Raw genomic sequence first — 27,919 nt, 5'->3', positions numbered from 1 at the left:
ACATGCGAATGTCGCAATCACGACGATCTCTACTTCGGCACTGCAGAGGGCTATGTGCAAAGTTAAATTAAGCTCCGGGCAGACTCTTAGACCCTGAAGTTTCGTCCAGGAATGGAAGGTTGAGCTGATGTCTGACCAATATGCTGCCTCGGGGAAGGCAGCTGCCGCCGTCCCCCGACCGTTCGTTCTGTCGGTAGACTTTTGGTGTGAGCCGTATCGTGAAACGCAAACCCAGCTAATCGCGTTGGCTCCCCTTCTCTATGGTCGGAGATCGAAGTCCCGAAGATTTACTGTATCTGGGCAGCATCACCAGAACATGCGAGAGATATCCCGCGGCGGTAGAGAGCCTGGGCTCCGTGATGGTCTTTATGTGGATGGCCATGTCGAGCTGTATACAAGGCCTTTGATATGGATTGAGAGAAGCAATTTCCGGGACGCCTTAAGCCCCGGACCCGGGCGTCACACCACTTGGGTGACAGGTCGAAACACCAGATCCAGAGTTACACCAGGAAGATCCCTTAGATTGATGAACCTGTCAGACCATGGCGAGGAGTGACATGGCGGAACTATTGGACCGCGTTAGGTTGAAAAGGGTAAAAGACAATCGACGCCTGGATTAGTCGGGAAAACTAGCACCGAAAGATGTGCTGTCGATGACGTGCAGCAGCGAGTTCATGAAATGGGCCGCGGCATGCCGCACCCGTGAGGCGGACGGGCCGGGCGACGGAAGTGCCGGATATTGGTTCTCGTACGTGCCACAATCGTCGACTGGTGGCGGGCAACCGGGCCTATTAGACCCAGAGTCGGAGGACCACGACTGATGAAGCAAGACTCAACCGAGACTCTCAGCGAAGGTTTCGACCGCGCCCTACGCGGGTACTGTCGAATCAGCCATTGGGAATTCTCAGTGTCGTTTGAGGCTCCAGACACAGGCAGGAACCAGTTCCGAAAGCAAATGTAGCAGATTGATTGGGATTGGATTGCTGGGCAACAGGCATCTCGAGGGTCCGATCTCGATCAAAGAATCATCGAACGGGCGTCGGACTCGCTGCGTGGCCATCGGACGGTGGATTCGGGTTGTTGACACGCATGGTCGAGGGCGGTAATGAATGGGTTCGCCGTTGCTGTCCACGGGGATGAGGGAGGGGCAGGTGGTTTGTTGTTGGCGGTCATGCTGGACTGTGCCAGGGTTAGGGTTCCTTTGACCTGAGAGTGCTGCTATAGAGGCGGCGTATAAGAAGCAGCGAAGAGGAGTGAGGCAGACATATTGGCCCCGGCCGGAGTTGGTGCTAGGCGAGTCAGCGTGCGTGGAGGGAGCGGGATGACACACGACGTGGCAGGTTTGCATTTCTCGCATGGCCGGCGACCGAGACTGGGTTGTTCCCTTCATCGACACCGCGCATGCAGGCCTATTCGCTGTTGTGCACTCGGTCGTTGCGGCGGCTTGGCCTATCACGACGAGCCTCGTCTGCAGTTGCGCAGTTGACTTTTCTCCCTCACAGCCACCTGATCTTGATGCCACTGGAGACATGGCATGCTACTTTGTACAGGATCCTAGTGAGCGAGGACAGGTTTGTTCCTCTTATTCATATTCCACAATACGTGCGCCCAGGCCTAGAAGGGCGGCCAAAGTTGAACCCACTCACTGCCGCTTACATGCTGAGCAAGCACCCCCCCCCCCCCCCCCCCCCCCACCGCCACACACACACACGGACACCACCAACACAGGGCAAAGTGATACTCACTAGGTAAGCAAGATAGCGTCGCTGGGCCACCTCGTACTCCAACCGAGGAGCCCTTCTTCTAAGTAGGTATTCAGGCGGTGGGATAGAATGCATGGGATGACCTGCCTGAAGCAAGGAACCGGCGACTAATGTGGGAGATGAGGACTGTCGAGACGTTCCGCAGCAATTGGAGCAACTGCAGCCCTGCGTTACATAGAAGTGACAGGAGAATAAGAGAAGAAAAGGGCCTGCCAGCTGCAAAAGGACACGGAAGCTGTCGTGCACGCATCCATTCGTCCATCCCCCTCCCACCGTTGTGCCGTTTGATGCTTGTTGCTTGCTGCTTCATCCTCACCTCTCACTCTCACCTCTCACCTCAGTCAACGCGCCTTCCCGTCCAGTCTCTTCCTCTCGGTGCCCACTCGCTCTCACGCCCACTCACCTCTCAGGCTCACTCTCAGGCTCACTCTCACTCTCAATCTCACTCTCACCCGCCCAAACCCAAAACCCCAAGCGACCCGCTGCCGCCGCCGCCGCCGCCCGGACTCACTCCGTCATCTCATACTTTCTGCGACACGTGAACCACCACGTCGACTTTTGAGTGCGCGTCACAACTGGACACGCCGTTTTTACTTCCATAATTTGACTTTTCCCCATCGTTGCTGGAGTGCGGGCGGACCGCTACGTTGACGACCGTGAACAACCAACTGGGACGGGTACAGCTACGCTTGCTTTGCATTGCGCCTACCTACCACCAAGTATCTCCCTTGCCGATAACCCCAACTTGGGATGCACTCTTGATCTCTTTCGGATCATCGCACACAGACATTCACCACACAGACACCTTTTTGCTCCCCCAGACCTTCGACGACAACCAAGCGGACAACAGCAGCGCCCTCGTCCGGCGGGTTTCCTTTCGTATAAGGCGATGCGACAATCGCCACAGTGATTGTGAGAGAAGAATAAGAAAAGAAGAGAAAAACGACAGCCGCCGACACCTTGGTTGCTGAACAATACTCGAGCCGATGCTGGACGCCTTAGTCTACCTGCGACAGGCGCATTCCTCGTGACGCGCATGGTGCGCAGCCACCACGACTGACGAACCTCACTTGCGCCCGTTCTCACCCGGGCTTTACTCAACCCAGCAAACAGTCATTTGTTTGTTTTTCGCATCGCATCGAAACATCGAAACATCGACCTCGAGCGCCAGGCACGCTTCCGAGGACTCTCATTTATAATTCACTAATGAGACATGGCCGACGTCAAGGATGAGGGAGACCGAGAGGGCCGGAGTGAGAAGAAGAGCTTCTGGGGCAGCATTTTCCGGAACCGGAGCCTCGCGAAGAAAGGGAGACTGGTTCGGCTCCCCAAAACTTTGCGTTGTCATAGACACGCACGCTGCATCTCACCGACCTGGTGCTGATTTTTATCTACAGGATACCCCGGAATCGCGCAGAGCCAGTGATGGAGATGTCCTCCCGCGCAGGCGCCGCTCACTCACCGATATGCCCAAGGCTTCGAGAACAGTCGAGTCGCCAAACGGTCACCCTGATCACCCGGGCTACCATCGCTCCCGTCGGCGGCCTAGAAGGCCAGATCCCGCCCGAGCCAAAGGTAAAGGCCGCGCGCATCCCAATGGTGTCATCTTCGAACACGGGCCACTGACCGAATGGCCGCCGTCCGGAATGTCAAGCCAGGAGGAGCTTACCCTCGGCCTTGCCATGGAACTCGTCTCGCGGGGTGTCCCGGCTCACAAGGGCCACAAGCGCCCCGTCCCGCACGCCTCCGATCACTACTATGCGCTGTACACCACGTCCGCGGGAAACCAATCCGAGGACTCGGACGTCGTCAACCTGCACGACTCCATGACGCAGCTCATGACCCTTCGTATCCAGGGTAGCGGTGTGGCCGTCTACCCATGGGAGACGCTCGAACAGCCCAGCTTTGCCTTCTTCTACGGACAGCAGCCGGGCACTATCACGTTGAATCAGTGGGCTTCGCTATCCAGCATCATGCCCCCTACAATCGCCCTGAGGGATTCTGGCGTAACGGCCCGAGAGGTCGATCTGGCCCGTATTTTCGAGCGCCTCAAAGAGTTGGAGTCCGGCCTGGAGGATGACGACGAGGAGTGGATGTACAAAAGCTTATATCGCCGCTTTCTCCGCGACCCCGACAAGATGATGAACCCGCACAAAGGACTCGATAGGCAGATTACCGATCTGATCATGGTGTTGTCCCGACCGGACTGGATCGACTTCACGAACCCCAAGAACCAAGTCGTCACTCGCTTCATTTTCGACCCGGGCCATGCTAGCCAACAGCAGTACATCAAGTTCTGCCACCAACTCGTGCTCAGCATGGAGTTGGACCTCCGCATCAACTCGCGACTGCATGGCGAATGGGCCAAGGAGAAATTGCTGCCTCAGCTGCCGCCCACTATCCAGTGGGATCTTGCACTAGCGAGGCGTTGGCGGGAGCATGTGAGAGTCGAGGGCTACGGGAAGACGGTGGAGCAAAGTAAGCGATCGAGCCCCCCTCCGCGCTTCCCCCCTCTGGCAAGATGACCAAGACTGACATACCACAGTCAACTTGCGCTTCAGACTCAAGAAGCGGCAGATCAAGATGCTGCGGCGCTTTGCCCAGATGATGAAATGGCCGAATCTGGGTCAAACTCTTGACAAGATGAAACAGAGGGATATGGAGGCGACTCTCGACATAATCAGCTCTGACGCCTTGGCATTCTTCAGCGGCCTCGTACTCCCAGGTGTAAGTGATATCTGGCGTCGATCAAGTCTTTCTGACCTTGGCTAACAGCGGACAAGTCCACGTTCCCATTCCTCATCATGAACACCCTTATCGACATTGACCCTGACAAGGCTACGGACTCGCTTGCCATGATGACGCACCTCCATCCTCATTGTGGGTTTCAGTATAGGAATAGTTACACCTACTGGACCGCCGCCTCCATTGTTGGAAAGGTCCTCGCACCAACCTGTCGATCTTTGGCAGGATGGGTCGGGCCAGCCCGTCCGACGGCCGACCTCGGTCGATCCCAGATCGCGCGCATCCGGTCCCGCCGTCCTCGCCAGCGCATGACGCCCGAAGATGTCCAGTCGATGAGCGAGCGGTCTGACCCCCTTGGACCCCCGGCAGAGGTTTTCCCCGTCAAGGAGTACAAGCTCGTGGCCCCCGACGCAGACGACATTGTTGATACGGTACGCATCGAGCTGCTCAGCTTCAAGGCCGTCCCCGACCGATTCCAGGAGCCGCCCCCAATGCCAAAAGTGTATGATGCCACGGTCCAGTTCGCCATCGACGGTGTTTCCTGGCCGATGCGCCTGACGTACGATGTTTCGTTCATCTCAGCATGGCCGTGTTCGGGAGGACCGCACCCTCTCTTCTTCGATTATGTCTTCCAGACTATCAAGGCAGACGAGATCATGAACATCAAAGACTGGGGCGGGATCTATGGGCAGTCTCCGAGCGCGCGGAGCTCGAGGACGAGCTCCAATGCAGGGCCGCACACCGCAAGCAGTCAGGAACAGATCGACGAGGAGCAGGTGTTGGTGGTGGAGGCGTTTGGAGTCAGAGACAATGAGGTTCTGGCCCGCGCCTGGTGTTCACACTGGGGTCTGAGTGCCGTGGTCGCAGACATTCGAAATACATGGTGAGTCTTTTGAAACAGAAGCGCTTACGGACGGGAAAGGACTCGGCTGACAACGTCGCACAGCATGGCATGCGCTATCCGCGAGGCGTACGCGGCAACACTGACAGTTGTGATTCTGGTGGATGATCAAGAATACAACACAGACGACTAACCGTCGACTTATGACATTGCAAGAACAGCTCTCTTATTTTCCCCTCTCTCCACCTCTATCTTCTCTCTTTATGATGATGAATCGTCGGGATCAAGAACAGGAGGTTCTAGGAGAAGGACACGATGGTCATCTCAGCTCGTGTTTTTTCTTTGCTTTGTTGAGATGTAAAAGATACCACAGCGCGTATTGTTTGTCCAGGTACACTTCCTGGGCCATGGGAATGGCAGAGAAATGTATCAAGAGGGATGGTGTCTCTGCACAAAGGCCGATTCGAAGGCTCAGGGGAGGGAATTGCGAAAGGAGCGTGGAATACCCAGGACAGGAACAGAGTGCATCTCTAGGGCGTTGCGTTGCGAATTTACGGAGGGGACGACGGCTTCTCCGTCTGAATAGACTATTACCGGGTATTTCTTACACCTCATGACCTCGTTCGTGTTTTTGCCCAGTCTAGACTCCCTCCGGATCGCCGAGGACTGACTTGAAGGCCGCCAAGCTCTCCTTCCACACCTCTGCCCCGTCGCCTTCGGCCCAGGCGGCCACCTTTTCCACGCCTTCGAGATCCTCCTTCATACGCGCCTCGTTTGTCGTTCCATTCAACACACTGACCCCCCTCAGCCCCAGCACGAGCCCGTACATGGCAACCTCGTTGCTGACGCCGGCGCCGGCGGCGACCCTGGCGACGACGTGGCCTTTGACGAGCTGCGGGTTCGCCGTCAGGGTCCAGAAGGACTGGAAGTTGATGCCGGCGTCGCGGCAGAAGACGCGGACGGGGGTGTTGTAGGCCTCTTTGGGGTTCAGGCGGTTCTGGACGACGACGGGCTTGACGGCGGCGTCGACGCAGAGGGCGCGCAGCTCGTCGAGGTCGACGTTGGAGATGCCGAGGGTGCGGATGCGCGAGGGGACGTAGGATTCCAGGGCGCGCCAGGCGAGAAGGGTGTCGGCGTATGAGGGGTAGGGGGCGTGGAGGAGGACGCAGTCGAGGTAGAAGTTGCCGTCGTCGTTGTCGGCGGCGGCGGCGGCAGCCTCGGTTTCCTCCGTGGCGAACTGGTCCCCGGGCACGGCGAGGTTCTTGAAGGACGCGGCGACGGAGCGGTGAACCTGGTCCGGGATGGGAAGCGTCGAGGGCGAAGGGGAGAACTTTGTCTGGATGTAAAGCCCCGAGCGGGGAACGCCATGGGCCGGGTTGCGGGCGAGCCAGGCGCGGAGGCCGGCGCCGACACCCTCTTCGGAGTAGTGGTGGGAGGCGGCGGTGTCGAGGGCGCGAAAGCCGGCAGACAGGGCGGAGGCGACGAGGGGCGCCGTCTGGGATTTTTTCCAGGCTGTGCCGTAGATCAGCCGGGGGATAGGGGCGACTGTGTTGGTCATATTGGCCTGGGTGTGGCTTCTTCTTTTTCTGTCAAAGTGTCCGAGTTCGGTTGTGGGCGCTGTATGAAACAATCATTGGAGATGAATGGTTTGACATCGGCAGGTATGACACGGTGGAGGAAGCGAAGGGAGATGAGGCGGGGGTTTCTCACAGGACGAGCATGAAGCCTAGGTAGATACGAAGCCGTGCCAGTCAGCTTGCATTACCATCTATTCTAGACCGTCTTACAAGCCTCAGTTGAGATACGTAGCCAAAGCGGATCTCGAGCCTTGACAGCTTCTCGTATTCTTTGAATGCATTGTAGCCGACGACCAACCAACTCATCTATTAGGAAGTTGTCTAATCGTTAATTTATTCGAGTCGATTTCGGCAGGCAGGTAGGTATGTTGATAGGTAGGTACCTACCTACCTACCTTGATAGCTTCCATCGATGACGTCTTATCGCCGGCATTGAACCCCGCCGCGGGGTGCGGACCGACCTCCCACGACGACCCCTCATTGCCTAGTGCCCAAGTTACCTTGAGGGAACCTCGCTCAACATTCTCCAAATCAGCCCAAAAGGGAAAGTAGAAGAGTCGACTAAAGACACCCAGAGAGTGGAGCCCCATAGTCGCTCTCCATCGTCAGGCTCCCGGGCCGACACGTTATCGCGGAGTGTCGGGGTTTTGCCACACGCTCAATTTACCCGCGTGTGGGAGCTGGGCGGCGGGATCGCGTTTAATCGTCACATATCCTGCTGTAACCAGGGGGGGTTTTTCGTGGGGCAATCCCTGTCTTACCTGTGCTACTGGTAGGTAGCTAGGCATGTAACCTACCAATGCTGTTCTGGTACCCCGCAGCAGCTCCCTCCGAGGATTTCATTAGTGGGAGGGGGGCGCGTGTTGATGCGGGATTCAAAAGGGAAAAGGCACCCTCGCCGGTTCGACCTTGGTTTGGGCCATCTACTCCTCTCTCTCTATCTCTCTCCCTCTCCCTCTCAGTCTCGATTGCTTGCACATCTACCTAGCCGTTGGCATTCTTGTTGAAACAATTCCTGTTTCCAAGTTCCAATCTTCACTCTCTTGATCGCAGCACCACCTAGACAAGGCTTCCAAAGATGGCGCCACACACAGTCAACTGGGGCATTATGGCCACTGGCTGGATCGCCGAGAGTAAGTGCTCTCCTCCTACCCCTTTCCCTCGACCGCATCTATGACTTTACAATACGTCTGGGTAGGCCACGTCAGCTAACATCTCACAGCCTTCTGCAAAGACCTCCTCACCAGCCCGGCCTCCCGCGACGTGACCGACGTTGCCCATCGCATCGCCGCCGTCTCCTCGTCCCGCGATGCCCAAAAGGCGCGAGACTTTGTCAAGAAGATTGACGCTCCCGCCGAAACGACCGTCTACGGCTCCTACGCCGAGCTCGTCCGCGACCCGAACGTCGACATCATCTACGTCGCCACCCCGCACTCGCACCACTTCCAGAACGCTATGCTCGCCCTCGACGCCGGCAAGCATGTCCTCTGCGAAAAGGCCCTGACCGTCACAGCCGAGCAGACGCGCGTCCTCGTCGAGACGGCCCGCGCCAAGAAGCTCTTCTTCATGGAGGCCGTCTGGACCCGCTACTTCCCCCTCAGCATCAAGGTGCGCGAGCTCATCTCCAGCGGCGCCATCGGCAAGGTTTACCGCACAACCGCCGACCTTTCCTTTAACAACTGCACCGACGGCTCCGACAAGCTCTCGTTTGCCGACTCGCACCGCATGGTCAACCCTGAGCTCGCCGGCGGCGCGCTCCTAGACCTGGGCATCTACTCCCTGACTTGGCTGTTCCAGACGCTGTACCACCTGCAGCCCGAGAAGGAGTCCCCCGAGGTCCTGGCCTCGGTGCAGAAGTATGCCGCCACCGGCGCCGACGAGTCAACCACCATGATCCTCAACTTCCCCAAGAACCAACAGACGGGCATCGCCACGACGTCGCTGCGCGTTGACACGGCGCCCGACGGCAAGGGTAACACGGCGCCCGCCATCCGCATCCAGGGCTCCAAGGGCGAGATCCAGGTCGCCCACCCTGCGTTCCGTCCGCTCTCGTACAAGGTCGTCAAGAAGGGCGTAGATGAGGTCGAGGTCGTTGACTGCCCGATCCCCACGGACGAGGCCCGCCAGTGGGGCCACGGCATGTTCTGGGAGGCTGATGAATGCGCCCGGTGCCTGCGCGACGGGAAGCTCGAGAGCGCCTCGCTGCCGCTGTCTGAGAGTCTCGTCATCATGGAGACGATGGACAGCGCCATCAAGCAGGGTGGCATCCAGTATCCGGAGCTCATCACCTCCCACGAGTTTGACGCCAAGAGCCCGCTGAACCTGGGCAATGCTTGATGCAGTAGGTCGTGAGGGAGAAATACCAAGGGAATTGACTTGTGAGGAAAGTACATAGTCGCTTGTATACATGTAATAGGCGGAAAGCAGACATGTATATAAATACCTGTGTATGTCTGTATGTAAGGGAACCCCGACCGTAAATGGAGAGGGGGCCGCACGGTGACCCACTTCCGGGAGCCAGCTATGGCCGGCCCGAGACGGCGGTTCGGGACGGGACGGTGTTGGGCGACGAGTACAACAAGCTAAGCGATTTACGGTCCGCGACCGTTTCACGTCAATGTCTCTCCTTCTGACGTGCAAGACATGTGCTCGAGGCTGACAGAACAACAGCCTTCCCTCACTGCTGTTTGTTCTGTCCACACCCCTCCCCAAGTACTACCCCGGGGCGGCCTTGGTGCCTTGGAAAACAAAATTGATTAGTGTGTGTGCCTAGGTAGGTCGAGTGCCACGCGAAAACGGGCGTGTTCTGTTGACCGACGTACCACAGATGGCTTCGACGGCTGCCAGCCTCCCAAAGATAGTGGTGATCGGTTTTGTCATACATGGGTCATAATCCCACACGTGGCCACGGAAGACGAGATGATTTTCGCCAAGAAAGCGACCCTCGTCCTCGGAACGGCCACGTGCTGGAATGCAGAAGAAGAAGAATTGCACCGAAAGCAAACTTGCACAAATACCTGCAGCATAACCCCGCCACACACAACCTCCCCCCGGCACGAATTTGCTCCCGTCGATCGGAGATTAAATCTAAGGTGTGTGTGTGTGTGCGTGTGTCTGGTACGCACACACACACACACACACACACAACAGCGGGTCACCTGAATCTGACATCCATCACACAATGGACGGTATGGGGGGGTTGGTTACATGGTGAGAGAGGAGGTACATAATTAAGGTGCTTGGCCAAGTGTATCGATGAAATTCAGGATGCAATGACCCGTGGTTCACTTGACCGAAGCAAACATATGCACGACTCCTTGATTTCGGCGTCCCCATTTGGCCAACGATCATGAGCAAGATGTTTTCCTCTGGGCATCGATGGCCGGCTGGCTGGTGTCAAAGGTCATGGAGACAGGGGGGGGGAGAGGAAGGCTGGCCGGAATCGACAGGCTGGAACCAACCGAATGAAAGGACTCGGTATCCCTGGCGGCAATCACGCGAGCAATCAGTCCAAGGATCACCTCCATCCGTTCGTACCGAGTGCTCGGGATTCCAAATTTCGTTTGCGCCCCAATCAGGAACGCGCCGTCCCTCCCCTTACTGTTATTTCCCCCTTTCAGTCTGGCTTCTGCTTTTGTCTCGTCTCGCCTTTCTCCCGTTTGGCGGTGGTTTGGTTTGATCTTCCTGAACAAGGGAGATTTGGGACTAGGGCTGGGCATGGATCACCATCTGCAAACGCCATGGGTTGAAAATGAAGGGTTCGTCCACTCAGGCGTAACGTTAATGGTAAATGCATGGCGAACGGCAGAAGATGGAGCTAGAGCGGGACTCGACTCGGACCTCACCGACTCGGACAAGCCCTCCCCCCTCCCCTCGAATGCCGGAACGTAACCCGGTTCGAGGTTGCCAGCACTAAATCGCGCCGCACCGTACCGCGGGATTGCCCTCAGCCCTCAACCCTCACAGGGGAGAAAAAAAGGGAAGATGGGACCCACTCCCCCCTCCCCGATCCTGTTATATTTCCCAACCACACCTCATCAGTCAGCACACTCCCCCCCCTTCCCCTCCTAGAAAGCCAAGCCTCAGCGGCGCAAACTGGCGGGGGAAGGAGCGAAGCGCCACAACGCCAACGCACGCTCAGACACTCGTCATTTTTCCGTCGGGGCGCTCTCTAGTGTATTCGTCTCTCTCCTTCTGGACGGCCCTCAACGGCTTTTTTCCCTTTTCTCCTTACCCTCTGCAACCACACCCACCGCCACCCACGCACCGTCCTGTCCGCATCTGCAGCGCACGAACCTCAACTGGTCCGCAACTGGCATTTTCCGGCTCAATTTCCCTCCCTTCCCGCAAACCACTTTCTTCCTTGCATACCTAGAAAGGGAAGGATAAACAGGGGGTGTGGGTGTCTAAGTACCTAGGTGGGTAGCAGTTGTACAGGTAATCTATCAGCAAACCCAGGGAGACACAGACGGGCTACTGCGCCAACGAAATTTGCTCCCAGCGGGCGCTAGCTACTCCAACGTCTCGACGCGCATCCAACCTTAACGGAACCGCAAACCAGGGGCCTGGTTGCCAACTCCAACGTCAACACCCCCTCGTATTTCACCTCTCTCCAACGCACCCCCTTTTCTCCCGACCGGCCTGGGCAGTCTGTAGAACGGTAACCATACCTCGAACGGAACAACACTCAGCAGGGCTAAGGGAAAGCTTTTTGCCGCCTACAAGGAAGCCAGGGTTGGTTTTTTCTCTTTCCAATTTAAACAAAAAACCGGGGGGGAACGTGAAACTAGCCTGCTGCGGTCGGTTAGCCAATCCCACATCATTTCACGCCGCCCATCACCGGCGGACTAAGCTCCATATGACTGTCTCATCCGGCCCCCAACACGGCGCCGGCCACCCGGCCGTGCCCGCCGCTGTAGACGATACGACGACGGCGGACTTGACGAGTCCTCGACAACCAGCAAAGGAGGAGGAGGAGGAGGAGGAGGAAGACGCAGCCGCCTACGAGTCGCGCCATGTCCATACCGTCTACGAGGCCATCGCCCCGCACTTCTCCTCCACCCGCTACAAGCCGTGGCCTCTCGTTGCCTCCTTCCTGCTCTCGCTGACCCCTGGCTCCGTCGGCCTTGACGCTGGCTGCGGCAACGGCAAGTACATCGGCGTCAATCCGGCCCTCTACATCGTCGCCTCGGACCGGAGCGCCAACCTGGTTTCGCTGGCTCGCAGCTACCAGCCGCCGCACTTTGACGCCGAAGTTTCTGCCGCCGCCGCCGTCTCCAAGAAGAAGAACAAGAAGAGCAAGGGCGTCGCCGCGACATCCGGGCCTGCGGCGGACGCGGCACAGACACCACCACTACCACCCCCGCCGCCTCCGGCCCGGGCTCCGAACAACCAGGTTTTGGTAGCCGACTCCCTGGCTCTGCCGTACCGGGCCTCGGCTTTCGATTTTGCCATTTCCATCGCCGTCATCCACCACATGTCGACGCGCCAACGCCGCCGGGCCGCCGTCGCCGCCCTGCTCGACGCCGTCCGCCCCGGCACCGGAAAGGTCCTCGTGATGGTCTGGGCGCTGGAGCAGGGCAGCAGCCGCCGCGGCTGGGACGCCGGCGCCGCGCAGGACCAGCTCGTGTCATGGGTCACCAAGGGCAAGAAGGAGCAGGACCGGCCGGCCCAGGACGAGACATTCCAGAGGTACTATCATCTCTACCGCGAGGGAGAGCTCGAGGAGGACGTGGTTGAGGTGGGAGGCAGGGTCCTCGAGCGTGGCTACGAGAGGGACAACTGGTGGGCCGTCTTTTGCCGGGACGCTTGACGAACATCAACCGACTCTCGAGGGAAGCAAAAGTAGTACCGCATGCATGCATGGAGCCCGGGGGGGGGAAAAAGGAGGGGGGGTGGCAGGGGGAAGGGAGAGAGGGTTTAAAAAGAAGAAGGGGTGATCTAGGGACCCGAAATTCTATCATGACCGTTTCCCATCTCTTCATCAAGTGACACATGGTTCGTTTGCTCCTTGCCTCCTTCTCCCTACGCTCTTCGCTCTGGTCGTCCCTTCCAAGAAGCAATACATACAGGTGAAGCAGCACACGCACGCTCGCGCACACACAAACACACAAACACACACACACACACGCATGCACACACGCACGCACGCGCGTGTCTCTCTCTCTTCCTCTCTCCTTCTTCATCTCCCCTCCCCCCTCCACCTCATATTCTTCTCCCCCTCTCGACCATCTCAACCATCGCGATTTTGTTATCCGTGAAGAAGCCGAAGGAATACAGAAATGCTCTCTTTTCTCCCCTCCCATCTCCCACCTGCCGGGTACCGTGAAAACCCAACGGCAATAAGAATTTTGATTTTTTGTCGCCTCATGCGTGCGCGCGCGCGCGCACCCACCTACCCACCCGCTCATCCATCCATCCATAGATCCGTAGATCCATAGATCCCCACACGAATCGTGCCGCCGTCCGGCGGAGAGATGACGTGAACACCAAAAGAAGAAAATAAAGAAAACGTCAGGGAAAAGTAAAATGACACGAAGATAAAGGGGAGGAGGAGGAAGACGTCCTGAAGAGGAAAATTGCTTTCCAATACGGGAGAGCCCACTCAGATGACAATGAGGTTGTAAGTATGGGAGGGGGTGAGAGAGGGGGGGGGGGGGGGGGGAAGAGACAAAATCTTGCTCCGATCCCGATGCAACATGCCGTGCTCCCGTTTCGTGCTCTCACTCGCAAGTAGTTTTTGTCCCCGACTCCAAGTTCGTCTGCGCCGCCTTTCGCCCTCCAGGATTGCCCACGCTCTGCCTTACAGTCATGCAACGCGCCGCCGATCCATCTCCTCTTGCCGGGGGTCCATGTGTCGTCGCCGACTCGTTTCCCTTGAGCCCATCATCTCTGTGCCCGGACTAGCTCGTCGCTTGGCACCAGCCGACTCGTGGGGTGGCGGGTAATGGAGAGCGGGAAGCAGCGGTCCTGGACTCGCTCTGGCACTCGGCACTGGGCTCGCCGTGGGCATGCCTCCCATTGCGTATGCGGGGGTGCTGTACGGGCTCACGCCCGTCGTGAGTTCGGCCACACCCGGAAGTAGCCCGGAACCTCGGCCCGGTGGGAGCCCCTGGATCGGTGCTAGCCCAGGGCCGCCTTGTCCCATGCCCGCCATCTCGTTCGGTTCCGGGCCCATCTGCGGTCTTCCTGGAACGCTCTCGCGTCGGGCGGCGATGGCTCGTCCACCGGGGATTGGCGATATGCCCGGTGGCGGTCGGCCGTATCGTGGAGAGGGACCGCCCATGTCCCGGGGCAGACTGCCCTGCGACTGAGAGTGCATGTGACCGCGGGAAGGGGAGTGCCGATGACCACCGGCACCCGGTTGGTCGACGTTGACTGCGGTCAGAGAAAACGGCACAACGCCAGCCCGCCGAGCCATGTCAGCCTCGCCGAGCTGCCAGTGCATGGCCTCTGCGGCTCGCCAAGGAACGGCCATCTCTTCCGCGACCTTTGCCCACATTTCGGGTTTGAACCTGAATCGGACGTTAGCTCCTCTTCTGCTACTTCTACTGATACTTTCTCTTCTTTTTCTGTCTAACGCTGGGACACGGGGCTTCATCGTCGTCTGCGACGTTGCTGCGCCAGTATCGTACCTCTCGTACAGCCGTGCAAGCTTGTTTTTACGCTCCTCATCCCACTCGCTCCGCCTCTCGAGGTAGTTCTGGTAGTGAAGTCGACAACTGATGGCGCTTCGTCCCGGAAGACGCTTGGATATGTCTTCCCACTTCATGCCGCTCCCCCGGAGTTCGATGATCAAGGCATCTTCCTCCGGCGACCACTTGCTCTGCTTCTTGGCCGGGGACTCGGCCACGTGCGGCGGCATGGCACGTTTGCCGCTCGCGGCCAGGCCCTGTGCTACGGGTGGCGGGCCATACGGAGGCAGCCCGCTGACAGGCACCGTGGCCGCCGTGGTTGCGGTCGTAGAGGGGTCTGACGAAGAACGGGTATGCTGAGGCGGAGCAGTGGAGGACTCATCTGAGTCGGGAGCCTTCAAGAGAGACGCGATATCCACGGTGACGGTTTTGCCGCCTAGGTAGGTTGGATACGGTCTTGTGTCATGGGCGCGATAGACGCGCGCCAGCTTTTCGGTTTGCGTGACACCACCCAAAATGGGCAGCTGTAAAGGTGGAGGAGCTGTGTGATTGATGGTTGGTTAGATTGTCCCAAAGTTGGCAACTGGGACCGTTGTTCGATGTTTGTCTAGGGTGATCTTCTGCGTCGCAAGTAAAGTCACAGGCAGTCGAGCTCGCGCGGTGGGGCGTATGTTGTTGACGGTAGAGGAAGAGTAGCGAAAACGAGATTGTTGCCGGGCGTGGCGAGACAACGAGTTCTCTCGTGAGTCTAGTTCGCTAAGCAATGGGCAATGGTGACTTGGGAGTTGACAAGATGACAAGATGTTTCCGTGTAATTCTGGCGAGTAAGGAAAGGAAATGGGTGGGGTTCTGAAGATCCGAGAGAGGAGATGGGGATCCAAGTTTAGATCAAAATGGCGGCGGAGCTGACGGTTTTGAAAGAAGTCATCAACATGATTGGGCCAGTTCGCGAGGCCGGCAATCAATGATGGGAAATTGAGCTTGCTCAATGTTGAAGCAGGCAGGCGGTCGGACAGGCGGACAGGAAGGGCGGCGGTGGCGGCGGCGGCGGCGGCGGCGGAGGAGGAGGAGGTATACGTCAGTCAAACCAGGCTGCTAGAGGTCTTCATCAAAAAGCGAAGCTTTGCCAGAGTCATCCTTCTCCCATGGAAAGTCGGTAGAGGCCAACGAAACAAGGTACAAGCCGGTCCACGTCGGGAACTTGCGGTGATGCAGTTTGTGAATGGAAGAGAAAAGAATTAAAATGGACCAAAGAAAGTCGTAGTTGGAGGGACGGTGATGGGTTGAAGAGGTGGAGGAGGAGGTGGGGGAAGGAAACTGGGGTCTGGTTAACAAAGTGACAGCCAGGCCCAAAAGACTCTTGAACTGAAGAGAGGAAAGTCACCGAATAAGAAACAGGAGGGTACGGATGCTTGGGTAGGAGAAGTCAGGGAGGGGCGTGCCAGGGGGTAAGGGGGGTGTGTGTGAAGAATCCGAGAACCAGCACGATAGTGAGCTGTGAGAGTGAGATAGTGAGAGAAACAGAGGGCGAGAGACATCTGCCGCTGTGGAGCAGAAAGAGACGACGAGAAAGTGGTTTGGGTACGCATGGGATGTGTGTATGTGTGCAAAGAGCGAGAGGGTGTGGATGGGGGAAGCCTGTGTGCGTGTGTGTGTGTGTGTGTGTATGTGGATGCGGATGTGAATGTGGATGTGGATGTGGATGTATGTGTGTGTGTGTGTGTTTGGCAAGGGCACAAGGTTAATTGGCTCGAGTTTCCTTATCCTTTTTTATTTTTACCATTTTTTAATTTTCCTCCATCGTTTCTTTCGCAAACCGGCACCACCACCGCGCGCAGCAGTGAGCGTAGCAATAGGGCAGAGATGCCGTATATATCTGGCTCGCATATAGGTAGGGAATGAATGACCAGCGGTAGCGGATGGCTTCTTGTTGACGCTGCCCGTCCCTTGCCTTCGTCTGGGCCAGTCCACCTGTTGCCCTGCCCTCATTGAAGAATGCGTACTTAGCGGTGGAGGTATTGGCCGAATAAGGCTCATGAAGGAAGGACTGCTTTGCTCAGGCGTGGTTTGGGAACCGACATGGATGGGCGAGTTGAGCACATGTTTGGAAAACACACGCCCCCCCCCCCTTCCCGCCGCACACACAGACACCACCAGCTAGGTGGCTGCCATGCTCTCTTTTCTTTTCCAACGCACACCCCTCTTTCTCCCTCCCTCACAGCATGTTATTGCCCAGTCTAGCGTCTGGCCTGGGGCTGGTGTTCTCCCGTATGTCGACACCCTCCGATCAAGAGGGGGGTCCTAGACGTAGTGCAATGTGGTGCAGTGTAGTGTATCTGTACTGTAGCATAGCGTAGTGCAGAACAGAGCAGAGTATGTGCCTTGTAGCAACACCAGATAGAGGAAGGAGAAGAACAAAAAAGCATCGAAACTCGAGGGCGGCATCGAGAGGCCACTACCGGGCTGGGTGCTAAATTAGCATGGCCACGAATTCATGCATCGTCATTGTGGTTCAAGCAGACCCGTCCACGACCCGTGGTACGCCTGGCTCGGCGCCTTCAATGCCGTGTCATAGCCGAGAGTCAATGAAGCAAGCGAGCTGGACGATAGCTTTTCCGATAGACGGGATCCAAGGGGGAGGAGACCGGCCGTTGGATAATGGTTGGTACACTGTAAGGAAGGGTTCGTGTCCGTGTATCATGACCACGACCGCGCATGGTCACAGCTCCCCCGCGGAGCCCCGATTCTAACGAGAGGACAGGAAATTTGCGAGGTGGCCGAGTGTGCATGGCCCATAATCATAATCCCAGGATCCCCGAACAAAGAGCGCGCGTGCTTAGGGCAAGACAACGAGCGGCGTGGGGAGGGGCGGAATGTGGTGGGCAACAGTTTGTCACGAAACCGCATACGGGCGCTGTGTGGAGCCCCCATGTTGAAACCTGCCGTTACTGACGCAGTGAAGAGTCGAGAGTGGGCATTGCACATTGCACATGCGCATGGCGGCGGCGGCGGCTGAGGTATGGGCCTCCATGGGATACTCCTCGCCCAGGGTGACGATCTGCTGTCTGTCAGGCAGCTGGATGAGGAGACAGATGGCCGGCCTCGCAAGCAGGGACGGCTGCTTGACGTGAGTCCCGGAGGCAGCGGGTAGCTTCGTAGTCGTGGCCTCGTGGTTGGCTGGCGTCCTGGTTCCGGCAGTCGACCGAAGAAGTCAAACGGGAAAGTATGACGGCTCGCATAGTTAAGCAACAAGAAGGCGAGAAGTTAGGAAACGTCTGGAGAATCCGAGACTGGAACGCCAAAAGGTGAAGTCAGGTTGAAAGGGATGGATGGGGTCGGCCCAAGAGGAGGAGAGAGAGGGGGGGACGAACGAGGATCCGATTCTTGGCCAGACAGACAGACACACACCCGCAGGAGCGCTGCTCACTCAATTGTGCCAGCTATGCCATGCACCATGCCATGCCAAATGTCATGGCCCATAAGCCATGCTCTGCCGTCTTGTTGCCCTTCTCCGCCCTGGTCTGGATTGGGGGCGCCTCCGCCACTGCCTATGCGTGCCTTCTGGCAGTTTGCTGGCTTGTGCTTATGCTGTTCGCCGATCCTGGCGGATTCCATGGCGTCTGCTCTGCTCGATCAAGCAACCAGGCTGCATGTGTGTCTCATCATGTCTTGGGCGGCTCTCTTCCGCGGCTAGTGGCTAGTGCCAGCGACTAGTCAATGAGCTGAGCAGTCTGATTTTCTCCCTCTCTCCAAGAAAAAACAAAGAAACCAAGAACATAAGCCGGTAGAGGTAGCGCAAGTACTGTGCTCTGCATATGGCAGCGGCAACGGTAACGGCAGCGGGAGAACAGTCGACGAAGAACAGTCGGCCGCATCGAGCCCCAACGTCTGTGCGGTCGACACAATGGGCGTTGGAAGAGGCTTTGTCTCGACGAGGCTGCATGGCAAACGGCGACAACGACAACGGCGACTATGCGCCACTACCGAACGACTCGTTGCCGTCGAGAAGGGCGCTTGACTAGCCACAGGGGCGGGCTGGGTGCCGGGTGCTGGGTGCCGGGTTGACTTGAGAAACATTTGATCAATGCATTTCATGCCCGCCCAGGAGCCGTCCTTGACCAAGCCTGTATTTTGTCTCGTGTCGTGGTAGTCTCTCTTGCCGTCTTGTCCGGCCTCCCTCGCCTCGCGTTGCCCTGCCTCGTTGATGCTGGTGGTGCTCTCAGCGTGGCCACTGCTTGGTCTGATGATGAACTGGCGGTCAGATATGCAGCACCGCACAGCGCAGCGCAGCTTGCAGCGTCTGTCCAGTGAAAGCCTCCTAGGACCAGGGCGGTAATCTGTGTACGTTGTAGCCCGGCTTGCCCAGGCGCGGGCAGGTGTGAGCTTGGAGTCCTTAGGTCCGACTGCATCAACTTGCCATGAACCATGATCGCCATGCAAACTTGGGGCATGCTTGCTCACTGCTTCGCTGGCTAGCGGCTTTCCAGCGGCCATTTTCTGGCCGTCGTATTCGCGGTCCCTCTTCTTATGCTGTTGTGTTCTCCCGAGTTCTCTTTTCTTCGTTTTCCTCTTGTTTTTTGTTTTGTTTCAGCGGCTGTACCGAAGCCATCAGTGTTGTGGTGTTTTCATCTCTCCCCCCTCCCCACATGCCCACCCACACACCCACACTATCGTCAGCAAAGGTGGCCACACGACGCCCACGTCGTCTCGTTCATCTTTTGCTTTTGGTCAAGCCACAGAAGGCTTGGGATCCGGCTGGCTCCTGATTGCTTGTTTGTCTGTTGTCTCCCGGGTGTCTCGAAATGGGTCAGCCTCCACAGCATCGGTGCCTGACATGACGACAGGGCTGTACATATGGGAGCGACCCTAATGACCAGAGGCAGGGGAAAAGAAGCAATCCCGGAGCGCAATCGGAGTGGAAGGCTGGGCGCGTATGAGAAGAGATGGCATAGCAATACAAAGATTGACCGCAGAAGGAAGCGTGGAGCAACTTGGAACGGCATCCATCGTTGGGCATTGTGCGCGTGCGCGTGCGCGTGCTTGTGGCCATGTGCGTGGTGCGAGTGGTGTGATTGAGAGAGATGCTGAGAAAAGAAGGACATGTTGTGCGCTGTCAGTCGATGATGATCCTGCCGCCTGCCTCCCCCTGCCAGACGCCATGTTTTCCGGTTGGCGTTTGTATTGTTGTTCGTCATTTTCATCTCCCATGAGCCGCTTCTTTCGGTTTCCGAACTACAGATGGCTCTTGCCCCTTGTGGGAGTGAGCAACAGCGAGTGAGATTGGGTGGGGGTGAGCTTGTGTGTATGAGAGTGGGTGAGCAAGTGAGAGAAACAGAGAGTTGCGAATATGCCGCGCGGGTACGTACTGCGCCGCAAAGCCTAATGCCATCTCTCTGTTTTGTTTCTGCTGGCACCAGGTCATCAATCATGCTGCGACTCTCAGATGCTCCTTCTCGTCTTCCGCACCCCTTGAGCGCCGGTTTTCTTTCCTTCTTCCGGACGTTCCATTGCTATTGACGGCCTATAAAGGCAATTGCGCTAGGGCGTTTTCTTTGTAATCCCACACGCTTGTACTGTCTAGCTAGGTACCTTTGGGCTGGTCGGCTTGGGACGAGGACCGTGTGACGGGCAGCAATTACAGAGTACGAGGCCCGGCAACTACACGTGGAATGCCTACCACCTGATAGTTCCCGGCCACGCCTTCGCGTATCATCTCTCGGAGCCACCATGCCCATCCGGCCTACCTACCTAGATCCAATCGACCTTCCTTACATCTATCTGCAGGGACTTAAGGGATGTAAGCCACGAGTCGGGCGGCAGTGCGCCCCAAAGTACTGCTTACCTACTACCTCCCACTGACTGCTTGGCCGTGACATTTGCAGCTTCTCGGGACATTACAGCCAGACGCTCTTGCGCTATTCCGTTAGTCAGGTAGGTAGGTAGGTAGGTAGCTTGGGTACTTTGCCAGCTCACCAGCTTGCCGGCCTACGTAAAGTCTTGTGCTAAAGAACTGCTAACCCGCCGGAGTGCGTAAACGACCAACGTGAATACGTGTCGGTCACCTGGCTGGGTCTTGGGCAGAAGTGAATATCCGGGGGTCTGGTGCTCTGGAAGGGCTACCCTCCCTACCTAGTGATGCCTTCCTCCCACACCACACCGCAGCACCACTGACCGACTGTACCTTCCCCAAGGTGAGCCGCCGTTTGGGGGGACCGTCAAACCAACACGAGTAAGACACCTCACCGCCGCTTACATCTGGCATTGACTTTTACATGCCCTTGACTCGGACGAGGCTGCCTGGACATCTCGCCCTCACACTCCCCTGATAGCATTGTCAATCGCCCCAGTGAAGAACTTGTTGCTCGGGGTAGGCATGCATCAGGGTGCCCTTGGACTTCCAGCGATCCTGGATTCTCCCGCCTGCCGCTTCGGCCCTTACGTATCGCTCGGTAGATGACATACATACGGCTGGCGCCTGGGGTCAGGACGAGGGGGGAGGGGCTGCCCATCAACCAAGGACCGGGGCTTCAACACATCACGCATGTGGAGGAGCCTAGAAGCTGGTCCAGATGCTGATGGCCATCCCGCCGGTCGGACCGGCATGTTTGTCATGTCGGTGCCCGGAACCTCAAGGCAAGATGCGAGGGGGGGACAACGTCGGTAGGTGGTGCGCCTGTCATCGTCTCTCAGATCGTTTGTTGCGGAGCACACCTGATCAGATCTTATCGTCACAATCCCATTCTCATCCATGTTCGATCCGCCCCGGGTTGCGAAGCAGACGCTCCGGGCCATTGTTTACTAGACGCCAGGATTGGGATTATGGCAACATAGCACCTGTCGCTATCCTTTCTTATTCTTCTCTGTGTCGCTAGCGACATAGGCTGGTCAAGTGAGCTGAAGTGTAGATGTACGTGCACTCTCACCCCCGTGGTCCTTCGGGAGTCGATAGCCTACCAAATGCCTCTCGCCGTGATTAGTAGCCGTCTGCCGCCCACCAGGCACCACTTCGGTGAGGTTGCATTCCATCTTGGGGCTGACGTTCAAAGGAAACACTTCCATTGGGTTCTGCTCTGCAAATTTTCTCCTTGTCTTCGCTGCACCCCTTGGAAGCAATCTCCACCCGTTTGCTGGCTTTGCATCGCAGCTTTTGCGTTGCTTGCTCACTTGTCATCTCAGTGCAACCCATCGTATTCCGAGGCGAGTCACCATAATCAGGGACGCAGGATGGCGGGCCGCCTCCCCAAAGCTAGCGACAGTAGCCCGACACTGGATTGGAAACGCGGACAAGGGTGAGATGGCAGCGTGCGGCGAGAGGACTGCCGTCTTCGCTGTCGATAGGGTTTCCTGTCACCTTAGCTGGGCGTGTTATAGCCCAAATGCGCTGTGCTGGCTATGCACCTGCCCAAATCCCAACCCCTGTCCTGGAGCTACCTCACCACTTGTTCCCGTGCCATGACTGACGCCGACGTCATGGGGCGATCTGCGAGGAGGGATGGCCGGATCCTAGAGCTTGTCCGAAAATGAAGACAAGAGATGGGCGGGTAGCTCCCCATACATTGTAGACCGTTAGGGTTGGCCAACGTTTGGTGAAGCTCGAGCAAGGAGGGGGGCAGAAAAGCTGCTCATCTGATGCATGCACTCCCGCCGTCCTTGTCTTCGTCCAGTGGCCGTCTTAGTTGAACATGGTTGACTAGAAACAAAATCGTGTTGCCTTGCACCCTTTGCCCACCAGCGCTAGCGTTCCTTGCCTCGTAGACAAAGGTGAAAAAGACGATCAAATCCGTCCTATTCAACCAGAACAACCAATTGTCGGTGACACAATGAAAACCCAACGTGGCGGTGAACGGCAGCCAGCATTGCAGAACCGGATCTTTCTTGGGCATAGCGGCAGCCCACTGGCGGATCGGGCAGCAGGGGTAGATCTGGCACGCGGTGGAGATGATTTGTCGTTGACGGCTCCGACGCCGAACACCATCCCGGGACCAAGTCATCAAATTCACTCGGGGGCGTGGCTCAGCTCTCGCCTCGCAAGCTAATGACCAATGATTGCCAAACCAAAGTTGTTCTTCTCGGGCCCTTCCTTCCTCTCCCGCAGCTGAGGATCCTAATAGTCTGTCTTCAATGTGACATTGAGTAGTTTGATGGGTTCTCGTCGAGTTCGGACGCGAAACCTGAGTTGTGACGGAGACGCATAGACAATTGGGAAAGACGAGTCTTGGCTCCATAAGAAAGGCCAGGGGTTGTTCTGGAAAAGAAAACGCTTCACGTCAATGGGCTTGTCCATCCCGAGTTGAATGGCGAACAGGCTTGTTGCCATGATCTGTCGACGGGCGCGCGCGAGCGACTGCCCCATGCCCGCCCCCAGCTAACTACATTGGAGCGTGGGATAGAAGGTGTGTACACTATGTGCGCAGGTGTGGGTCGGTTGTCATGATTCTGCAACGAACATGATGGTAAATGTTTCATCTTATCCGTGTGCGTTGTCCGCCCTTCGATTGCCAGATCCTCGTAGTGCTTGTAGCCCTGCGCCCAGAGGGGTGCACCTTGGAGGTCCCAAAGTGTGGATGAGCAAATATGCACCGTCGGCCGGTTGCACACATACAATAGAAGGGTCGGGAAAGAGGGGCCATACATTGTGTCGCGATGCCTGCGATATGCCTTTGACGGAACGCACACCCTGCTACTCATTCCCGCGTCCCAAGCAGTGGCGCGCATCAAATCCATTTGTCGCGCGATGCTGGCTGATGTAGTGCGTGTTGTTCTGATAAACAGGACAAGCAGAGTTGGGCCGTGGGTCAGACCGGAGCGGCGCGGACAAGACGGAGTTTGCATGCGCGAAATCTGGCGTTTGACTGCATCGATGCCGCTGTTGCCATGTTGTGCCTCCCGTACAAACGGTTCCCGTCATGTAGGACATGTAAACGGGGACTCGCCAATCATGATCAAAGGCATTGTTCCCACCGGCCAAAGGTTAAACTTGTCTGAAGCGGCCTCGGACGGCTGCACCTGATTCTGTGCAGCCATGCCACAAAGAAAGAGCCTTATTTTCGCCGCAAGGTTTGGCCGCGAAGGGAGAGACCCAGGTCAGGTGGGTCTGTTTCGGTCTCGGTGTATCGTTGTGTCGTGCGTGGCTCACCCCGTGATGTTTGGTTCGGACCGCTGCCGCCCTGCTGGTCGTCCGTCGGGCGTGCTTGGAAATAAGTGCCTGGCCATGGCTAACGATGATGCGGCTTGCGTGTCTAGGAATCCTGTTTCGTTCTTCGCCTCGCCGTGTTCACTGATGTAGCGGTGAGCAATCGGGAGTATGGGTTGGGGAGGAGAGCGAGGACCAAAGGACGAAGTGGATGGTTCGACAAGTCATCACCAAGAATGTGAGCATTGGGTAGCTACAAATGATCCTTCCCTTTCTCTCTGTTCGATTGGGGGCGGAAGGGACCCACCTAAGTACGTGTGGTACCTAAATACCTAGATGTCCGGACATACCTACCGTCAAGACCAGATGTACGTACCGGTCGTGGCTTGAGCTGTTGGTGGGTAGAGTTGGGATTGGAGACTTTGTGGCTACAACAACAACAACGGCCTCGTGCCTGCCAGCCCAGAGTACTAAACACACGCCCCCTCCATTTCCCATTTTCTGGGTGTCCATAGGAGGTAGTCAGGTGTGTGAGGCTTGAATTGCCGCCTCCACGTTTGCTCACATTCCCCAATTTCACTCACATCACACACACTCAAGCACCCGACAACGACGAGAGTAAACTTTCTCGACAACTGCAACCTCAGTCTTTGTAGCCCGATCCACTCCTAAGAGCAAGCTTCTTGCAATATCGCTCGACGTCACCGGATCGTTTAGACCACGCACCACCTCCCATTACGTACCGCACCCAAGCAGAAAGGTACGTGACGACGGCGGAACTGCCCAATGACCTGAACCTCTCTGGGCTGTGCATCTAACTTGCATTCAACGGGTCTTTCCAGCCCTACAGCGCAGCGTTCTCCCCAGCCAGCAGGATATTGCCCGGTTGGCACCTTTACCTAGGCAAACTGTTTAGTTCCTGAACCCTGCCGCTTCCGTCCTTCCGGCAGCCTCTCGGTCTGCCAAACATCTCAGTCCCATCTTCATCGAGACCAGAAGCCCAACAACCTCCGTGGGACCCCACGTGTTCTTCTCAGACTAGGTACCTAGTCAACCCCCTTTTCTTTCTCCTCAGTTGCCAGGACGCAGCCCAACTCGCCAGCCATGGCCGACGTTCCTCTGCAAGTCATTTCCGAAAACTCTTCGTCAGAGCGCCGCATAACCCCATCATGGACCATCAGCCAGCTGAGAACCAAGCTGGAGCCCATCACTGGTATCCCACCCTCGTCCCAGAAAATCAGCCTTAAAACGGCTTCGGGCAGCCTTCCGATTGAAGCATCCGACGAGGACAACGCACAATTGACGGGTTTCCCTTTGGCACCCTATGCCGAGCTGCACGTAAGTCATACATTTCTCTGGCCAAGATAGTAGTATCCTGCCCGTGTGTACCAGTCTTATCCCATGCCCCCCTCTGCGCCCGGCAGCAGGAGCAAGGCGACCTCTTCGCCCTTTGGGTTTCCTAGTCAGATTAACACACCGCCCAAGACGGCGGCAACTCACTACCCACTGTCTTGTCTGCTCCCAGATTCCTTACAGCTGACAATTCTTTCATCAAGGTGGCCGATACTCGTCCAGCCGGCGCACGCCCTAACTTCACCGATACCTCGGGTGTCGAGAAGTATGTCATGCCGGAGGAAGAGTATGCCAAAAAGAGCGACTCCGTCCTAGCTTGGAAGAAGGCTCAAAAACTTGGTCGTTTTGACCCCGACGCGCCAAGCCACGAGCAGGCCAAGATTGCCGCTCTCCAGCAGGAGATTGAGCAAAAGGGTATCCAGGTTGGCAAGCGATGCCGTGTCGGTGGCGAGGATTCGCGAAGAGGCACAGTCAAATATGTCGGGGATGTCAAGGAAATCCCTGGTAGCCTGGGTCCATGGATCGGAGTCCACCTCGATGAGCCCGTCGGGAAGAACGACGGCAGCATCGCTGGAACGCGGTACTGGGGTGAAGAGTCGCCGTTGAAGCACGGGGTCTTTGTGAGGCCCGAACGGGTTGAGGTTGGCGACTGGCCGGTCCTGGACGATTTGGAAGATATGGAAGAGATCTGATGAGAGCGGGGCGCCTTTTCGGCGCGGTCGTTGCCGCGCTTGGAGTTCTCACTCGTCGATGATCTAGTCAGATGATCCCGTGGCTGGTAGGAGAACGAAAAGGCCGGGTTCTTCTAGCATTCCCCAGCTCAGCCTCAACACACACATATCGGACGAATTTCAGATTGAAAATTCGACGAGCCGTTGATTGAATATTTCAACTTCTTTTAATGGTAGATCGATGACGAGGACTCATCAGTAAACTCGCAGCCGGGGCGTTGACGCAGTAACATGAACCCTCGATGCTTTCTTCTCTTTTGAGTACAGCGCCCTGTGTGCGAAACCGCCAACTTGGCAGTGTTGTCAAGGACCAGACCAAATGTGTGTCATCGATATCGGATGGTGTCCAAGTTCTCGCTATCCCTTTAGACCTCGTTGCTTTCTCCTGCTTTCGGCACATGTTTAGATGAACCTCTTTAGGTGGACAGGTTTGTTTCTCACCGTCGGGAACCGAAACTGGATTATGCTTTCCAAGAAGGGTCTGCCATTTCCCGCCCAACTTCCATATTAGTCTCCAAATCGGCCCCGATAGCATGAAAATGGCTCGCTCTTTGAGGAGCCGACTTCCAAAGTCAGGTCGTTCGTTGCTCGCAATATTCCTTCCCTGGCGCCAACGTCCGAAACCATATGGATATAGGCGAACCCCACCCCGTTCCAGGATTCAACGAACACTAGGGTCGGATGAGCTGTGTGGCATATACCTCAGGTCCCAACCAAGGACGCCTTATGTGAGCATCCGGGCTGCAAAGAAGGGCACTCTCTGGAGTCACCGGACATTTGGGAAGGCACACGGACATCTTGGTGCCGAGAGTGATCCCGGGTCCGCACAACAGCAAGACCTCACTGGTATCCTAATCAGCTTCCTCTGATCCCTCTCCCACAAGATATAACAGTACCGTTTGTGTCCCTGATCTCATCGCGCAGGGCTCGTTCTCGGCAGGTGGCGCGATCGTGGCGAGAATCGATAAGATCGTTCTCGGCGTCTGAACTTCTAACGGCAGGACAAAGGTAGATGGTTAGGCGGCGGTAAAACAAAAGAGTGGGGGGAGGGGGGAACAGAGACAGAGAGCGGGAGGGTTTGCGGGGTGTAGGAGAAACAACAGCAGAAAGCTTGCGCGTAGGAATGGCATGAACGAAGACAGACTCGTGTTGCCGACGTTGAGCGGGAGGCGAGCGTCCATCAGGCCAGTGCCGGTCCGTGCTGCAGCTGGTCTTCAAGTCTCGACATGTGGAAGGCCGGTAGGCCATGGTTCGGTCTGAGGAAGCTTCGGCGCCCTGGGGTCCTAGCCGACAGTCACGGATCCGGGATGAGCAAATCACCCCCAAAGCACAAGATGCGCGTTTGAGCCGGAGCCACGACCACATGCCATGACCCAAGCAGGTTTTCACGGAAGGCATGAGTGTGGCTGGCGGTCGACAGGCAACACCCTTTCTCTTTTCCCATACATATTCCCCATCCCCCATACCGCATTTCCAATCCTCATATCGCACCAACGATCGAGAGAAGGCGGACGTTTTTGGGGGAGGGGGGCCCTTAGTCCTACACGGTCATATCTGCGTCGAGCCTGGAGGGCTTGGTCAACCAAATTCAGCATCGGGTGCCCGAGGTGTGACATCAAGTAAGGCCGCATGTGAGAAAGAGAGTTCTGGAGGGAAAGGAGGCTCGAGAGATCTGGAGATGGTGCACATGGTGTTTCCCGCCACGCCGGATGGGTTGATAGGAAAACGACGGGCCTGACACGCACCACTGGCGCCCGTCGATCGAGAAGAGAGAGAAAGTTCCGGCGCAGCCGAGTGGGTGGGGGAGCGAACCATAAACAATGTTTGCATTGGCATGGTGTTCGCCAGGTTGACCAGAGAAGAACGAGTAAATGGGGCCATCGGAGACGGGCGCGGGATCAATGCATGCAATGCAGCGTCGAAGGCTGTATGGGAAAGTTGGGACCAAAGACGTCGTACATCACCCCCACCCGGAGTAGTCCAGCGTTCGTCTATGGAAATGACGGAGGAAGCTTGAAGTTTGACGTTGTGTGTGTGTGTGCGTGTGTGTGCCGGACGGCGTGGCGGAAAAGGACCGCGGGGCCGGCCGGATGGATGAGGAGGGTTTGCGAGTATCTGAGATGCCCCGGTTGCCCAGCCTGG

General features: G+C 57.0%; 6 protein-coding genes across 6 annotated transcripts; 4 read left to right on the top strand and 2 right to left on the bottom strand.

Moving 5' to 3' along the window:
• Positions 1-2,976: 2,976 nt before the first annotated feature.
• Positions 2,977-5,542, top strand: CH63R_12746 (uncharacterized protein; the record flags this gene model as incomplete). Its single annotated transcript, XM_018307720.1, has 5 exons — positions 2,977-3,081; positions 3,161-4,241; positions 4,309-4,490; positions 4,547-5,391; positions 5,455-5,542. 5 exons carry the CDS (start codon positions 2,977-2,979, stop codon positions 5,540-5,542), a joined length of 2,301 nt encoding a protein of 766 aa, XP_018152137.1.
• Positions 5,543-5,989: 447 nt separating this feature from the next.
• Positions 5,990-6,907, bottom strand: CH63R_12745 (Aldo/keto reductase; the record flags this gene model as incomplete). The annotated part of the gene is made up of 1 exon (XM_018307719.1): positions 5,990-6,907. One exon carries the CDS (start codon positions 6,905-6,907, stop codon positions 5,990-5,992), a length of 918 nt encoding a protein of 305 aa, XP_018152136.1.
• Positions 6,908-8,004: 1,097 nt separating this feature from the next.
• On the top strand, positions 8,005-9,263 carry CH63R_12744 (Oxidoreductase; the record flags this gene model as incomplete). The annotated part of the gene is made up of 2 exons (XM_018307718.1): positions 8,005-8,059; positions 8,149-9,263. The coding sequence occupies 2 exons, from the start codon at positions 8,005-8,007 to the stop codon at positions 9,261-9,263; spliced, it is 1,170 nt and encodes a 389-aa protein (XP_018152135.1).
• A 2,521-nt stretch (positions 9,264-11,784) lies between these two features.
• Positions 11,785-12,738, top strand: CH63R_12743 (tRNA (Uracil-5-)-methyltransferase TRM9; the record flags this gene model as incomplete). Its single annotated transcript, XM_018307717.1, has 1 exon — positions 11,785-12,738. One exon carries the CDS (start codon positions 11,785-11,787, stop codon positions 12,736-12,738), a length of 954 nt encoding a protein of 317 aa, XP_018152134.1.
• Positions 12,739-13,734: 996 nt separating this feature from the next.
• CH63R_12742 (MYB DNA-binding domain-containing protein) lies at positions 13,735-14,790 on the bottom strand (the record flags this gene model as incomplete). Its single annotated transcript, XM_018307716.1, has 2 exons — positions 13,735-14,440; positions 14,561-14,790. The coding sequence occupies 2 exons, from the start codon at positions 14,788-14,790 to the stop codon at positions 13,735-13,737; spliced, it is 936 nt and encodes a 311-aa protein (XP_018152133.1).
• Positions 14,791-24,797: 10,007 nt separating this feature from the next.
• On the top strand, positions 24,798-25,738 carry CH63R_12741 (CAP-Gly domain-containing protein; the record flags this gene model as incomplete). Its single annotated transcript, XM_018307715.1, has 2 exons — positions 24,798-25,031; positions 25,250-25,738. 2 exons carry the CDS (start codon positions 24,798-24,800, stop codon positions 25,736-25,738), a joined length of 723 nt encoding a protein of 240 aa, XP_018152132.1.
• Positions 25,739-27,919: the final 2,181 nt, after the last annotated feature.

This window comes from Colletotrichum higginsianum, chromosome 9 (assembly GCF_001672515.1).
Source record: "Colletotrichum higginsianum IMI 349063 chromosome 9, whole genome shotgun sequence".
Taxonomy (NCBI): domain Eukaryota; kingdom Fungi; phylum Ascomycota; class Sordariomycetes; order Glomerellales; family Glomerellaceae; genus Colletotrichum; species Colletotrichum higginsianum.
Note: the sequence above shows the minus strand (reverse complement) of the source record. Positions and strands in the feature narration are given on the sequence as shown.